Here is a 17,171-nt window from a genome sequence, read left to right on the forward strand (position 1 = left end):
CTTGCTTTGAATGGTGTTTTGAGTGTTCCTAATGTTCAAAAAAACCTTATCTCTGTGTATCGCTTGTGTAACACTAATGGAGTTACGGTTGAATTTGCACCTGCTTATTTTCAGGTGAAGGATCTCAGCACGGGGGCCAGGCTCCTACTAGGGAAGACTAAGAATTAGCAGTACGAGTGGCCGCTATCCGTGTCATCACCAACCTATATGTTTACGGCACCTTCCCCAAAGGCTGATCTCAACTCTTGGCATGCGAGGCTTGGTCACCCGTCTCTATCTATCTTAAAAGCACTTGTTTCTCAATTTTCTTTACCAGTTTCTTCCTCTTTGCACCAAACAATGTCTTGTTCTGATTGCCTTTTGAATAAAAGTCATAAACTTCCATTTCATACAAACACCATTTCCTCCACACATCCTCTTCAATACTTATATACTGATGTGTGGACTTCTCCTATAATTTCTGTTGATAATTTCAAATACTACTTGGTTATCATTGATCACTTTACGCGATATACTTGGCTCTATCCCCTCAAACAGAAATACAATGTGCGAGACATTTTTGTTGCTTTCACTGCTTTAGTTGAGAACAAGTTTAAGAATAAGATAGGGACGGTCTATTCTGACAACGGAGGAGAGTTTGTTGCACTACGTCCATTTCTTGTCTCTCATGGCATCACTCACTATACCACGCCGCCGCATACACCCGAGCTCAATGGGGTCGCCGAACGTAAGCACCGGCATGTGGTTGAGACGGGTTTGGCTCTTCTCAGTGCGGCTTCCATGCCCACCAGTTATTGGAGCTACGCATTTGCTACTGCCGTTTATCTAATTAATCGGATGGTCACTCCTGTCATTGCCAATGTCTCACCATATTACAAGCTGTTTGGTCAAGTTCCTAATTATCTCAAGCTTCAGGTCTTTGGCTGTGAATGCTATCCGTGGCTCCGGCCTTATGCCTCACACAAGCTAACTGCTCGCTCGGTGCCTTGTGTTTTCTTTGGCTATTCACTCACGCAGAGTGCATATTTTTGCTTGGATAAGGTGTCGGGTCGGATCTATACGTCCCGTCATGTTCAGTTTGTTGAGTCGCGGTTTCCGTTTGCTTCACCACCTTCGTCACCGGTTGAAGTTGTTGAACCCGCTGTTGGTAGTGCTCCGCCACATGAGTTGATTTCGGTAGCCTCTCCTCCACTCGCTCCTGCTTGTTCTCCGTCTCCCTCGTGCTCAAGTCCTCACCGCTCTCCCTCTGTCCCATAGTCTCCACGGGTTACGCCTGAACCACCCCGTTCACCAACTCTGTCTCTTGCTACGACAGAGCAGCCTTCATCGTCTTCCTCACCGACACAACCTGGTTCGCCTTCACCGCCAGCATCCTCCTCGCCTACAATCCCGACACCATCACCATCCCCATCCCCGATCCCAGCTCCACCACCGCCTCCGGCACCTGCTAACCGGCATCCTATGCAAACTCACCGAAAGAACAACATCACCAAACCTATCACGAAGCTCACCCTTACCACCACAACCAAGCCACAACACAAGATTCCAAAGACGGTGGCCGAAGCGTTAAAGGATCCAAGATGGCGGCAGGCGATGTGTGAAGAGATAAATGCACAAACACGGGAGGGGACATTTGACTTGGTTCCACCTCATCCCTCACAGAATGTCATTGGCTGTAAGTGGGTATTTACAATTAAATATCATCCTAATGGTGAACTTGACAGGTACAAAGCCCGACTTGTGGCCAAGGGTTTTCACCAACGGTATGGTCAGGACTTCACTGAAACGTTTAGCCCTGTTATAAAGTCGACTACTGTTCGGTCTGTTCTCCATGTTGTGGTCAGTAAGGGTTGGAGTATCCGTCAAATTGATGTGAATAATGCTTTTCTCCAAGGTCGGCTCAAGGATGAGGTCTATGTCACACAACTGCCTGGCTTTGTTGATCGGGATCATCCTCATTACGTTTGTCGACTACATAAAGCTCTATATGGCCTCAAACAGGCCCCTAGGGCTTGGTACCAGGAACTCCGTGCGTATCTCCTCACACTTGGTTTTGTGAACTCTGTCGCTGACACATCTCTCTTCATGCGGCGCCAGGGTACGGATGTGGTCCATGTGCTCGTCTATGTTAACGATATGCTTATCACGGGAAACAATGGTGCTCTTCTCACAACCTTCATCGCTCACTTATCCTCACGGTTCTCTCTCAAGGATTTAGGTGAGATGCGATATTTCTTGGGGATAGAGGCCACTCGCACGAAACATGGACTTCATCTGATGCAAAAGCGGTATATCATTGACTTACTCACTAAGACGAATATGCTCTCCGCTCGTCCGGTGTCGACCCCAATGGCTCCTACTCCCAAGCTTACTCTCACGTCTGGTACACCGCTATCCTCTCCTACCCAATATCGTGCTGTCCTTGGAAGCTTGCAGTATCTCTCGTTCACCCGACCTGATCTAGCATTTGCTGTTAACCGCCTGTCCCAGTTCATGCATTGTCCGACTGATCTCCACTGGCAGGCTGTCAAACGCGTCCTTCGCTATCTTGCCGGCACTATCACCGTGGGTATCTTTCTCCGGGCTAATACACCGATGATGTTACATGCTTACTATGATGCAGATTGGTCTCGCGACCTCACTGATGCTGTTTCTACCAATGCCTATATCGTCTATCTTGGAGGGAATCCGATTTATTGGTCTTCACGCAAACAACAAGGAGTTGCTCGCTCTTCCACGGAATCTGAATACCGGGCTGTGGCGAATGCGGCTTCCGAGCTCAGCTGGGTCTGTTCTCTCCTCACGGAACTTGGGATTGTCTTGCCTGCACCGCCGGTGATTTACTGTGACAACGTCGGTGCTACGTACCTCTTGGCCAATCCCGTCTTCCACTCTCGCATAAAGCACATCGCTATTGACTTCCACTTTGTCCGCCAATATGTTCAGTCTGGTGCTCTTCGGGTCTCCCATGTCTCCACTCACGACCAACTCGCCGACTGTCTTACTAAACCGTTGCCGCGACCTCAGTTTGAAGCAAATATTTCCAAGATTGGAGTTGCTATAGCCCCTCCATCTTGAGGGGGCGTGTAAGAGATATTTGTATTAAGGACCTAAGTGTAATTAGTAGTAACTTAACCTATTGTGTACACACTATAAATATTGTAAACCCTCACAATGAATGAATAAAAGCTTTCCATTCTATAATTAGCAGAATACTCTCTTTTATTATCTTCCGATGTTTCATTCTAACAATGTTTGAGGGACATAATATTAGGTGTTTGATTTATCACGTGATTTGTAAGTTACATTTTCCTCACAATATTTGTATTAAATATCAATGATATTATTGACGATTGTTGGACCAATGGCGCTCACGGTTGCAAAATGTGGTCAAGTTTTTTTGTTCTTTTGTGTGTATATACTATGTTTTATGAGTGTAATCCTAAATACAAAAATAATGAAATATACAAAAACATCAGACTCTGGCTGTCGGTGTAATTAATAAGATCTCACCATTCGTTGGGAGATGCTATGTCCTTATAATTAATGTTCCCTTTTGTGTGTATATGCCCATAAAACATCAGACTCTGGCACATATTCTATTGCTATTCTTCCTAGGACTGGCTATCCCTCCCGTCAAATGGTAAGACGCGTAGCCTTAGAAACAAAGGCTGTTTCTTACGTTTTCGAAGGATACAATCTAAACGGCCGGTGAATGTCATGTGCAATTAAAAGAGGTTTTAACACCGAACTGTCTCGCTGGATGAGATTTTTTTTTTTTTTTTTTTTTGGTTAAAACTCGTTGGATGAGATTAAACTAATAAAGAACGCAATGAACATGGTATGTTATGATTGATGTTCATAACTAACTTCTACTCGGGTTCCCTCTCTTTCTCACTTCTTGAACCGTCAATATGGTTTACAAAACCGATCCATTGGTTTATCGAAAAATATGATGGCTCGAAAGAAGCACTCTTATTACACGGCTCTAGCTAGAATTTAAAGCAGAATACGGTATCATTAGAACCAGAAATTCAAACCAAACTCAAATAGGAAATATCATAACAAAAAAGATTTGAAGTGTGAGGTAATGAAGATATGGTGAGACGTGGAATATTAACCATCAATGATAAATTTCTGGTTTTTCTAATCAACAATAAATGATTGATTGGCGGATCAACTAAACGTCAGCCTCGTGGGTCATTTAGCAGCGTACTCTCTTTTATTATAGCCGTTCGACTACTGTATTTACTTCTCAAAAAAACTGAGGGACGAATATTTTAGGTCAAGCTATGACGTGATTTGCTAATTATCTTTTTTTTTTTTCTCACGATATAAACGGAACATTTCTTAATTGATTAAATGCCTTGTAAAGAAAGAAGAAACAACCATATACTTTTTATTCAAACAAAAATCAACAAATTTAATTAATTTATAGAAGCGGCTTAACTACTCAAAGGAACGTAAAGATTTTCGTATTTGTATACTTTGGTAATTTCCAACCTTTTCTTAATTTGCTACAATAAGCCATGTGCATAATAAATACAGGGGAAGTGTTTTGGCGGCTTACTGAGAGAGGACGACGCATGTATCGGTTTTATCGGAAGGTGTAGAAAAGAAGATTAGTATAAAGAATATATATAGGGATTGGTTCGGTGTTTCTGAATCAAATCTCAAGATCTCAGCCAAGACGCAGAAGGAGAGGAAGAAGGAAGAGGAATGGATTCGGCGGAGAAGGGCTTGCTCGTGGTGAGGAGCCATGGAGAAGAAGTAAACAAGAAAGATGGGTTTTGGCGGGAGATGCAGAGGCTTGGTTACATTGCTGGTCCGATGATTGCGATCAACTCGTCTATGTACGTTATTCTTGTGATATCGACAATGATGGTTGGTCATCTCGGTAAGCTTTATCTCTCAAGCACCGCCATTGCCATTTCTTTCTGCAGCGTCACAGGTTTTAGCCTCGTCGTATGTCTCTCTCTCTCTCTCTCTCTTGATCTGTTTCGTTTGATTAATTTAGTTATATGATTCTGATTTGTGGTTTTTGTGGTGGTAACCATACAGTGTGGATTGGCTAGTGCATTGGAGACTTTATGTGGTCAAGCTCATGGAGCTAAACAATTTGAGAAGCTTGGAGTTCATACTTACACAGGGATTGTCTCATTGTTTCTTGTGTGTATCCCTTTGTCTCTTCTTTGGAGTTACATGGGTGATATACTCTCTGCCATTGGACAAGACCCTATGGTTGCTCAAGAAGCTGGAAAGTTTGCAACTTGGCTCATACCTGCGCTCTTTGGTTATGCTACTTTGCAGCCGCTTGTTAGATTTTTCCAAGCGCAGAGTCTGATTTTGCCGTTGATTATGAGTTCAATTTCTTCTGTCTGTGTTCACGTTGTCCTTTGCTGGAGTTTGGTCTTTAAGTTTGGGCTTGGGAGCCTCGGTGCAGCTATTGCTATAGGTGTTTCTTACTGGTTAAACGTGACCGTTCTTGGATTGTACATGAAGTTTTCTTCCAGCTGTAGCAAGAGCCGTGCACCCATCTCCATGAGTTTGTTTGAAGGAATGGGAGAGTTTTTTCGGTTTGGAATCCCATCTGCCTCTATGATGTGGTAATATAAAACTTCTCTTCATGCCTCTTTTGGTTGGTTTGGTTACAGAGTTACTGAAAGTTGAGTCTTGACTTGAGAATCTTTGTCTCTTCTTTTGGTGTTGAACTAGCCTCGAGTGGTGGTCATTCGAGTTTTTAGTCCTGCTTTCAGGAATTCTACCAAATCCGAAGCTAGAAACCTCAGTTCTCTCAGTGTGGTATGTTTTTATTATATCCTAATGACTTTGTTTTGGAATGGATCGTTATCATACATACAACTCAGTTGTTGTTGTGTCCCTTCTTTATCAGTCTATCAACAATCTCCTCCTTGTACCAAATACCAGAGAGTCTAGGCGAAGCAGCAAGGTTCTTTCTTTTCTCAATTTCCCAATTTTGCAAAATAGGACATATCTATCTTTGAACCTAAGACCCTTCTCTCTGCTGTTGTTGGCGTTGCAGTACAAGAGTAGCAAACGAGTTAGGAGCTGGAAACCCGAAACAAGCTCGAATGGCGGTTTATACATCGATGGTTATTACAGGTGTAGAATCAATAATGGTGAGTGCAATAGTTTTAGCAGCAAGAAACGTATTTGGTTACCTATTCAGCTCTGAAATCGAAGTTGTGGATTATGTAAGATCAATGGCTCCGCTGGTTGCTTTATCGGTCATATTTACTGCCCTTCACGGGGTTCTTTCGGGTTAGAGTCTCCTTCTATAATGTTAAAAATTCATTAAGAAACTAGTTTTAAGGATCAACAATGTGTTAATGAAGGGGTTTGGGATTGCAGGTGTGGCTAGAGGATCAGGGAGGCAAGATATAGGGGCTTATGTGAACCTAGCTGCATACTATCTCTGTGGCATACCAACTGCTATACTATTAGCTTTTAGGTTTAAAATGGGAGGAAGAGGACTCTGGATTGGGATCACAGTTGGGTCCTTTGTGCAAGCGGTTTTGCTCGGTCTTATCGTCATCCTCACCAACTGGAAACAACAGGTTAGTAAATTGAAAGTAAAAGTAATGTCCTTTTATACACATGTTGATCTCATGGTTAATGTTGGATAATTCCAACTTGTGATAGAAGTTATCTCTTAAGGGGGAGCTTAAGGAGATAAGGGTCAAGGATACACAAACAAGATTTAGATAAGGAAAAGCTTATTTAGATAAGGCTTTGTGTTATAATCCTATTAGAATTAGGAGTTGTCTAATTCACTATATATATGTAAGGGTCAATAGAGAGGTGTTCTATGTGACTTGAGAGATTTAGTTTTTGAGAAGTTTTCTAAATCAATAAGAAAAGGTGTTCTTTTATTTCAAGTCTTTGATCTTATATTTGGTAGCAGAGCAAGGTTGTGCTTCTGAACTAAAACTGGTGGAGAAGAGTTACGAAAAAGCATGGCGGCTGAAGCAAATCCACCATTACGAACGAAGGATCTTGGAGCACCATCGATCCAATGTCCGTTACTCACACCGACCAACTACATAGTTTGGTCGATGAGGATGAAGATCATACTTCGAGTCAGCGAGGTATGGGATGTTATTGAACCTGGATCCACAGATGAAAAGAAGAACGAATGCGACTGCACTTCTGTTTCAGTCTGTTCCAGAGTCACTTATCTTGCAAATAGGAGAGCAAGATTCAGCCAAATCTCTTGGGGGAGCCATCCGATCACGTCACCAAGGAGCGGAACGTGTTAAGGAGGCAAGACTTCAAACCTTGTTAGCAGAACTAGAACGTTTGAAGATGAGTGAAACAGATTCGGTGGATGACTTTGCAGGCAATATTTCAGGGCTTGCATCGCAATCAGCTTCTTTGGGAGCGACCATTGAAGAACCAAAGTTGGTAAAGAAGTTTCTAACAGGCTTACCTAGAGAAAAATTTATACACATGGTAGCCTCCCTAGAGCAAGTCCTCGACTTAAACACAACACCGTTTGTAGACATAGTTAGGAGGTTAAAGGCTTATGAAGAACGAATTGGCGAAGTAAAGACAGTCGAAGACCAAGGCAAGCTGATGTTTACTAACACCTCTAATAATCGTGGAGGATATGGAGGTTTTAGAGGAGGATCCAGAGGCAGAGGCAGAGGCAACTACGGTAGAGGTAACTCTGGCAGAGGTGGTTTCGGTAGAGGCTGGGGTCGAGGGAGATTCAACAGCCAAAACCAAGGAGGAGAAACCACAGAAGAGAATCAAAAACAACAGAAGAAGGATTTATCCAAAGTAATCTGTTGGAGATGCGACAAACCTGGACACTATGCGACGACTTGCACCAACAAGCCGATACAGAATCATAATCAAGAGTCAAACCTAAATGAGACACAAGAAGCAGATGGACTCTATATGCACGAAGTTGTTTTCCTCAATGAAGACAAGGTGATTCCGGAGAACTACGATATCAACAAAGGCAATGCAAGTATTTGATATCTAGATAATGGAGCAAGTAATCACATGTCAGGAAACAGAGAATTCTTTTGCAGTTTGGATGAAAGGATTAAGGGGAAAGTGAGGTTTGGTGATGGCTCATATGTTGACATTGTTGGGAAGGGAACTATTAACTTTGTTTGCAAAACAGGAGAAATACAAGCACTCAAAGAGATTTATTATATACCTGATCTCAAACACAACATATTGAGTTTAGGACAAGCAACAGAAGAAGGGTGTGAGGTGAACATGAAGAAGGATTTTCTAACACTTCTAGACCCATGTGGACGGCTGCTTGTAAGAGTTATCAGATCACCAAATCGCTTGTACAAGACCCCGATGGAGATTAGTTTGCCGATGTGTCTACAGATCGACAGTGATGAGGCTACACGGCGTTGGCATGCTCGGTTAGGACATGTCAGTTTCAATGTTATGAAGAACATGGTACAGAAGGATATGGTTGAAGGTATGCCAAGCATTATACACGAGCAGGGTATGTGTGAGGTGTTCTTAGCTGGGAAGCAGACAAGAGGATCGTTCCCAGGAAAAGCAAGTTTCCGTGCATCACAGCCTTTGGATCTGGTACATGGAGACTTGTGTGGTCCGATTTCACCTTCAACACCGGCTAACAACCGCTACGTCTTTGTCTTAATTGACGATTTCTCTAGGTATATGTGGACAATGTTGCTTAGGGAAAAAAGTGAAGCATTTGTTCGTTTTAAACGCTTCAAGGAGTTTGTCGAGAAACAGAGTAGTTTAGCCATCAAAACTTTCAGAACCAATAGAGGAGGAGAGTTTACCTCAGGAGAGTTCAATCGTTTCTGTGAGGAGAATGGTGTAGCCAGACACCTAACAGCGCCGTATACGCCTCAACAGAACGGTGTGGTTGAGAGAAGGAACCGCACTTTGATGGAGATGACAAGAAGTTTGATGAAGGGGATGTTGATTCCGAATGATATGTGGGGAGAAGCTGTACGGCACTCGACTTACCTCATTAATCGAGTTCCTACAAAAGCACTAAATGGTCAAACTCCTTATGAATGTTTCATGTCCAAGAAACCAAACATAGAACACTTGAGAGTGCTCGGTTGTGTCGCATACGCAAAGATCAATGGACCACAATTGAAGAAGCTGGATGATAGATCGAGGAGAGTGATTAACCTTGGAACAGAACCAGGTTCTAAGGCCTATAGACTCTATGATCCTATTGCTGAGAGAGTAGTTGTCAGCAGAGACGTGATTTTTGATGAAAGTAAGACTTGGGATTGGTCATCTACGAGAAACAAGTCAGATGATGGAAAACCTGGTATGTTTAGGCTTTTTCAAGAAGGTTTTATAGAAGATGGTGGCGGACATGACAATGGTCAAGAAAACGACCAGCAAAATGCAGACCAACATGCTAATCATGGTAATCAAGAGGAAGAAGAAGATAATGAGGGTGATGCGATTGTCTAGAACCAAGTTCAACCACAAGTTGTAGTAGTACAACCACAAGTTGAAGTAGTACAACCCTTGGTGACCAGGTTTGGTCGTGTGGTAACAAAACCACGCCATCTGAATGATTATGTCTTGTTCGCAGAAGCAGAAAGTTGCAAGTTGTTCTTAACAATTGATGGAGAACCAGAGAATTATCTTGAAGCTGGAAAGATAAAAGAGTGGATTGATGCTATGAAAGCTGAAATAGATTCGATCATAAGGAACAACACATGGGAGCTTGTGGATAAACCAATCGAAGTTAAACCTATAGGAGTTAAGTGGGTCTATAAACTCAAAAGGAAGGCTGATGGTTCGGTGAATAAGTACAAGGCGAGGCTAGTTGCAAAAGGGTATGTGCAACAACAAGGCATAGACTTCGACTAGGTGTTTGCTCCGGTAGCAAGGGTCGAGACTATTAGGCTACTGATAGCACTTGCAGCAACAAGAGGCTGGGAGATTCACCACCTAGATGTGAAGACAGCTTTTCTCAATGGTGAACTAAAGGAATTGGTCTATGTTACTCAACCTGAGGGGTTTGAGAAGAAGGGAGAAGATGATCGAGTATATAAGCTTCACAAAGCTTTATACGGACTGCGTCAAGCCCCTAGAGCTTGGAATTTAAAACTTGATCAAGTTCTTAAGACAATGAACTTCAAGAGATGTGCGAAGGAACCAACGGTGTACCGTAAGAAGGAGGAGAATGAGTTCTTGATTGTAGCCATCTACGTTGATGATCTATTTGTAACAGGGACTTCACTCAAGATCATTAAGCAGTTTAAAGAAGACATGTCAAGGAGGTTTGAGATGTCTGATTTGGGGAAGCTAACATATTACCTTGGCATAGAAGTTTTTCAAGGAAAAGATGGAATAAGAATCAAGCAAGAAGCATACGCTCAAGGGATTCTTATTGATGCAGGAATGGGTTCCTGCAATTCAACTCATGAACCGATGGAGCCGGGACAGAGTTTGTCAAAAGCAGAGAAAGAGAAAGAAATAGATGCTACAAGGTATAGAAGAACCATTGGGTGTTTGAGATGCCTTCTCCACACAAGACCGGATTTGTCCTTTGCTGTTGGTGTCCTTAGCCGTTATATGCAGAGTCCAAGAGTTTCTCACGGACAGGCTATTAAACATGTTCTAAGGTACTTAAGAGGAACAACAAGCTATGGTTTGTTTTTCATGAAAGATGGATCGAGGAAAATTACTGGGTATAGTGACAGCAGTCACAACATTGATATTGATGATGGGAGGAGTACCTCAGGTCACGTGTTTTACTACGGATCGTCACCTATTACTTGGACAACACAGAAACAACCGACTGTGGCACTGTCATCGTGTGAAGCAGAATTCATGGCCGCTACGGAGGCTGCCAAACAAGCTATCTGGTGAAAGAGTTGCTGAGTGAGATACTAAGCTTACAAGGAGAGAAGATCCTGCTTAGAGTTGATAATAAGGCAGCCATAGCTTTAACCAAGAACCCAGTCTTTCACGGGAAAACAAAACACATGCTCGCCAAGTATCATTTCATTCGAGAATGTGTAGAGAATGATCAAATTGAAGTTGATCATGTGCCAGGAGAAGAACAGAAGGCCGACATTCTTACAAAACCTCTAGGACGGATTAAGTTCAAGGAAATGAGGAGTTTACTTGGAGTTGAAGAGATCAAGCTTCCCATAGTTCATGTTGGAATTAAGGGGGAGAATGTTGGATAATTCCAACTTGTGATAGAAGTAATCTCTTAAGGGGGAACTTAAGGAGATAAGGGTCAAGGATACACAAACAAGATTTAGATAAGGAAAAGCTTATTTAGATAAGGCTTTGTGTTATAAGCCTATTAGAATTAGGAGTTGTCTAATTCACTATATATATGTAAGGGTCAATAGAGAGGTGTTCTATGTGACTTGAGAGATTTAGTTTTTGAGAAGTTTTCTAAATCAATAAGAAAAGATGTTCTTTTATTTCAAGTCTTTGATCTTATAGTTAATTCATTAGTAGGTTTGGAAAGTAAAAGCGAGAGTGATGTCCTTTACAGATGTTAAAATAGTAGGTTCCGGAAGTAAAAGTGAAAGTGATGTGTTTTGATATTTGTATGAATTAATGATATTTGTGGGCAGGCGAGAAAGGCTAGAGAAAGAGTTATGGGTGATGAGTTTGAAGAGCAAGATAATGAAGTGATCAGCTAAACTAATCAAAAGTTCAATCACCATCTTCTCCATTAAATGTCGTGTGTGTTTATTTGTGCTGTTGTTTTCAAGTATAGTAATGAGGAATTGAATGTTCACATTAGTTTTGTCCTCTAGCGGTCGAGCCCCTTTACAAAAGATTTATACTCCCTAATCATATACGATTTGCTCCAAGTGTGAATGGATGGGAGCTAAGACCATCATTAGTGGAGTAATCCACCATAGCTACTCTCACATTAATTAATTATATAAATAATCATAAATTAAGTAAAGTAAAGTAACTGTAAGAAACTTAAGCAAAATCACTTTATTACTAGAGAACTCCAAAAAAGGTTACTTAAACATTTAAATAATAATTTTTTTAATTTGTGTTTATTAATTATCAAACTTTAATTATCTAAAATGATAAAACAATTATTTAAAATTTTTATATTACATAAAATAGAAAACAATACTTTACAAACTTTAGAATATTAAACATATTTTACAAAATTCGGAATAGTAAACATATTTTATAAAATTGAAAATATTAAACAGAATTTGGAATAAGATTTATTGTGCGGTTGCACCAAATTTTTGCCAGATATGCTCAATCAAGTCTTTTTGCAAAAGATCATGCATTTCTGTATCATGAACATCATTTCGAATGCCCATCATATTATGTAGATTTGTTGGCGTATCTGTAGAATATGATAAATCGACATGAGAACTTTCGCTTCCTTCTCCGTGATGGAATTCCGTTGGATCGTAGAAATTGTAGTCATGTCGTTTGTTTTCCACTATCATGTTATGCATGATGATAGATACTCTCATTATTTTCCCTATTTTTCCTTTATCCCAAAAAAGTGCGAGATTCTTCACGATTGCAAATCGAGCTTGCAAGACTCCAAATACACGCTCTACATCTTTACGACATCCTGCTTGCCATTGAGCAAAGAGTTTTGCTTTTCGACCACGTGGAAGTGTAATAGATTGGATGAAAGTTGCCAATTTGGGATAGATATCGTCTGTGAGGTAGTACGCCATTTTGTATTGCCGTCCATTGACAACATATCTAACTCTCGGAGCTTGGCCCTCTAGGATATCATCAAACACCGGGGAGCGGTCCAAGACATTGATATCATTTAACGAACCCGGTGGTCCAAAAAATGCGTGCCAAATCCATAAATCTTGTGATGCCACAGCCTCTAATATGATTGACGGTTTAGCAGATCCACGTGTATATTGTCCTTTCCATGCAGTGGGACATTCTTCCACTTCCAATGCATGCAATCTATGCTCCCTATCATTCCGTGGAAACTGCGATGTTCTCCAATATTCAGTAATCGTTGGAGGTCTTCCGCTGTAGGTCTTCTGAGATACTCGTCGCCAAACAGATTTATAACTCCCTCAACAAAATGTAGAAGGCATTTGTGGGAGGTTGTTTCAGTGAGTCGTAAATATTCATCCATCGCATTTGCCGAATATTCGTAAGCCATCAAGCGAATAGCTTACGTACATTTTTGAAGTGCAGAAAGACCAAGCCTTCCAGTAGCATCTCGCCTTTGTCTGAAGTATGTGACTCCATTCTCAATAGCGGTAACAATACGAAGGAACAATGGTTTGTTCATTCTAAAGCGACGATGGAACATAGCGTTTGTGTAAGTCGGATTATCACTAAAATAATCATTCCACAACCGAGTGTGGCCTTCTTCGCGGTCTCTCTCAATGTGCACTCTTCGAATTATTGGAGCTAGTGGTACATATGGGTGAGTGTAGTTGTATTGGATCTCCTCCACTATACTATCAACTTCCTCTTCTACAATATCATCAACTTCTTGATCGGAACTCCAATTAGACATTTTTTGGCAATTTGGGTATAGTAGAAGGCTTATGGGAAGTTTGAGTAGAGAAGGAGTAATGGAGACAGATTTTTTCTAATAGAGAAGGATTTTTCTTTGGTAGAGGAGGAGTTTGAGTAGTGAAGATAGGAGGAAAGTGAAGAGAAAAAACTTGAGAAGAATCGGAACACAATGCAAATTTGGTTGCAAATGGAAAAGAAAAATGTCCAATATATAGACTTAAGACTCGAGACACAAGCAAACAAACTACTTCACGGGTTAAAATAAAACCAAAAGCAATACAACCCTTACAAAAGCAAAGCCGTGACTGTCCTCTTGTGAAACAAATACACATGTGACTGTCCTTGCCAAACAAATACAACCAAAAGCAATACATCCCTTACAAAAGGCAAAAGCCATACTGTCCTAACCGACACGCAAAAGCCATCCTAGCCATACACTCAAAAGACACAAGCAAACAAACTACTTCACGTGACATGTTCAACATCCGTGACATGTTCCACATCAAGCAAACTTCTTCTCTTCACGTGACATGTTCCACAGCTACATTTGTGTTCCCGAAACCTGAAACAAAAGAATACAGGTAGATTTAAGCACAACAAAACTTATTAAACACAAAACATAAAAACATGAGAGACATAGAATAGTGAAAACATGAGAAAGACACACAAGAGTTAAACATAACAAATGAAAATAATTGAAACCTAAATGTTTGTCAACATTTGATCTACAAGTTTGTCTATAAGAGCAACTTCAGCGGGTGTTAGTTCACTCTTGTTAAGCAGGCTGTCTAGCAATCTCATTTTGCCGTGCTTCTCTTTAGCTACTTGTTCTTGATCCTTCATTGCAATGATCTTGTCTAACTTACGGACATAACCATCGTCGACATCAATACTAACAGTCGGTCTCTTCCCTTTGTTCTTAGCAGCTTTAACCCCTGGAGGCCTCTTCTCAGCTCTATCATTGCTCGAAGTAGGAGCCTCAGATGCAAGCTTAGTCCGCTTGTGGCTACATTCTTCTGTGATCCATTTCTGATCGTGCTTCAGCTCCCTCCAGCAATGTACAAGGAGAAATGGCTTCTTCATAAGCCATTGTCAAGACATCATCTTCTGATTCTCCACTCTTCCTTCTTGTACACGCTTGTGCGTAACATCCCACAAACTTGTTGACTTGGTGGTTTATCTTGTTCCACCTAGCCTTACATTGTGATTGCCCTCTTGCGTTTGAACCGGCTGATCCATCATGATGCAAAAACTTGAAATAAGAATAAAAAAACACAACATTAGATACATCATCTCAAACCCTTCCCAAACTTAAATTACACAGTCTCATGTGTAAGAAAAATTTGCAGAAGAATTTGAGAATCACAACAAAAACAATGAATGAATGAAATAGTATATACAAAGGGAAGGTGGGAGTACCTCGTAGTAGAAGAAGGAGTTGGTGCTCGCCCAAGGAGGAGCGTGAAACTGACTCTATCCCTCGCCTTGTTTGGGAACCATGGGAGTGACCTAAGCTGGTTGGTCGACTTGTTGCTCAACCGCTTGCGTGTTCTGATACACGTTCTGCTGCTCGTCACACTGCATGTCATCAACTCTGGACTTACCATGGTCTGATACCAACACAATAACCTCCATAGGCTGATAATCACCTTGATGTTTGATCTGTTGCTCAACCCCGTGCATGTCCTGATGATCACCCTGAGCTTCAACCCTCTGCTCAACCTCAACCTCTTGCTCATCTCGAGCTGCAGAGCGACGCGCTGATCGATGACTAGAAGAGGCTCTATTCCTGGAACCTCGCGAACCTCGTCTCCTTCTCTCCCTAGACTCATGAGATGAGTGTCGTGAAGGAGCGGGTGAAGGCTGACGCTCCCGTGACACATATGAAGATTGATGTGCTGGAGAGGAAATCGGAGAGGGTGCTCTCTGACGAGGTTGCTCGAGGCTCGTGGAGGCGCACTCTGGCATTGGTCTGGTGTCCTTGGGGATAGACCTAGGGATGGCGGTAGTGGATGTCGAGCAGCTGAACTTACACATGAAGTTCTTGATTGTCTTGGTGAAGCTGTTGAGCGCCTTGTCTCTTGCCTTTCCCCATCACTGAAGCTTGTTAAGGCATTCATGATCTGCCCTGACCCTCTTCGCCATTCTTGATTCTGAGTACTCCTCGAAGTGGAAATGCTCTGGGTGGTACTCCTCTGTGTCCTCCTCTATCGGTTCTCCTCCTGCATCCGCGACATCTGTATATTGCTCCTCAACCTCATAATTATACAGGTTATCCGTGGGAGGGATGAACTCAACATGTTCACCCCTCAAGATAGTAGTCAACTCGACGCAAGGGAGGAGTAATCTCGAGGGACCGACCTCAGGATGCACAAATTTGTAAAGCAACCGTCCCTGCCTCAAACCCCGCTCCAGAGTGTGCAACTGCCGCAAGTTGTTCACGTCGATCCAGCATGGTGCTGTGACTCGAATAGTAATGGAACACTAGCAGCCTCAAGAAACCAAGTCACCACGCCGACCATGCACATCACTCGTGGAGAGTGGTTGCTGTTGAGTCTCGAGACCCAAGACTTGTACGACATTATGTAGTTGAGGAGGTAGAGCAAGATGGAAGTGTTGGACATGTCACCTTGCAGCTCGGTGCCATCCATTGCCGTGAATAATAGTCCCTTAAGCGCTAGATCAAACATCTCAAGCTCGCTGTTCGTGATGTATCCTTTAATCTTCTAGGCGTAGAATGCATTGGCCACCGCTTTCTGGAAGTAATGCAACATTGGGCTTCTCAGGTTCGTCGTTTTCGTTTTTTCATGAAGTGAATGTGGGCGTGCTTCCAATCGTCGCCCAGAGTGCTGATATTTTGTTCCTATCGAACTGCGGCGTAGTCCCCATTCCGCTGGGAAATCCAAATATCTCTTCGACGATCCTGAAGGTAAGAGTGTATAACTGGCCGTGAATGCGGAATGTAATGTAGCCTAGACCTCCATCAGACATCATGCCCGGCTCATCCGCATACAAGTGCATCTCCAGAGTAGAGAGGAACTGGATTGTCTCCTCCCTGTATCTATGCTTTGGGGTGTTCATGATTCTCTCCAGATGGCACCGTCTAAATAGATACTGAACATCCTCCGCAATCTCGAGTTGCTCCATCATCTCAGCATGGGGATATCTTGTTCCATTGAACTCCAACTTCTGAAACAGCTCGTAATACTCTTTGGGAGTCAATTTCGTCTCAGATGATTTTCGTCGTACAGATTTCCTGGGCGCTTGCCCTGAGCGCAACTCAGGTTCCTCCTGTTCATAATCACTGTCCTCCTCTCTGGAGTTAGAAGCTTGTACCGGTCTCTTCCCGAGACTCTTTCTCTTGGTGAGCGGTTTGGCAGGTCTGCTTGACCCTGCTGCTTGTCTGGTACCGTCAACAGCTTATTTGACCATGTTTTTAATTTCTAAGAAATGCTTCGCCATAGATAAGGCCGGAGAACGCTCATCGTTTAAATTTATGGCGAAACGTTTCTTAAAAAAGAAGAACATGGTCGAAGAAACTGTTGATGGTTCCAGACAAGCAGCGGGGTCAAGCAGACCTGCCAAACCTCTCACTAAGAGCAATAGTCGCGGGAAGAGACCGTTACCAGCTTCTAACTCTAAAGAGGAGGACAGTGATTACGAAC

The 17,171-nt window shown here is 42.3% G+C and overlaps 3 protein-coding genes across 5 annotated transcripts; 1 reads left to right on the forward strand and 2 right to left on the reverse strand.

Annotated features, from left to right (window-relative positions):
• The first annotated feature begins 4,212 nt into the window (after positions 1–4,212).
• Positions 4,213–11,866, forward strand: LOC104769906 (protein DETOXIFICATION 14). Of its 3 annotated transcripts, none has more exons than XM_087504534.1 (7): positions 4,213–4,965; positions 5,062–5,606; positions 5,716–5,802; positions 5,894–5,950; positions 6,044–6,282; positions 6,373–6,578; positions 11,595–11,866. In XM_087504534.1, exons 1-7 carry the CDS (start codon positions 4,720–4,722, stop codon positions 11,661–11,663), a joined length of 1,449 nt encoding a protein of 482 aa, XP_087360660.1. In that variant the 5' UTR covers positions 4,213–4,719; the 3' UTR covers positions 11,664–11,866. The 3 variants fall into 3 exon arrangements, with proteins under 3 accessions (XP_087360660.1, XP_087360662.1, XP_087360661.1); XM_087504536.1 differs by having other exon boundaries at positions 4,267–4,965; positions 6,926–11,866; XM_087504535.1 differs by lacking the exon at positions 11,595–11,866 and adding an exon at positions 6,923–10,455 and having other exon boundaries at positions 4,278–4,965.
• A 53-nt stretch (positions 11,867–11,919) lies between these two features.
• Positions 11,920–13,504, reverse strand: LOC104772291 (uncharacterized). The gene is made up of 3 exons (XM_010496922.2): positions 13,162–13,504; positions 12,244–13,051; positions 11,920–11,944 (listed from the first exon to the last, which is right to left on the reverse strand). Exons 1-3 carry the CDS (start codon positions 13,502–13,504, stop codon positions 11,920–11,922), a joined length of 1,176 nt encoding a protein of 391 aa, XP_010495224.2.
• Positions 13,505–13,971: 467 nt separating this feature from the next.
• On the reverse strand, positions 13,972–14,589 carry LOC147918550 (uncharacterized). Its single transcript, XM_087503576.1, has 2 exons — positions 14,225–14,589; positions 13,972–14,068 (listed from the first exon to the last, which is right to left on the reverse strand). Exons 1-2 carry the CDS (start codon positions 14,587–14,589, stop codon positions 13,972–13,974), a joined length of 462 nt encoding a protein of 153 aa, XP_087359702.1.
• Between the last annotated feature and the right edge of the window lie 2,582 nt (positions 14,590–17,171).

Source organism: Camelina sativa, chromosome 20, assembly GCF_030686135.1.
Source record: "Camelina sativa cultivar CO46 ecotype springtype chromosome 20, ASM3068613v1".
In the NCBI taxonomy this organism is placed as follows: Eukaryota; Viridiplantae; Streptophyta; class Magnoliopsida; order Brassicales; family Brassicaceae; genus Camelina; species Camelina sativa.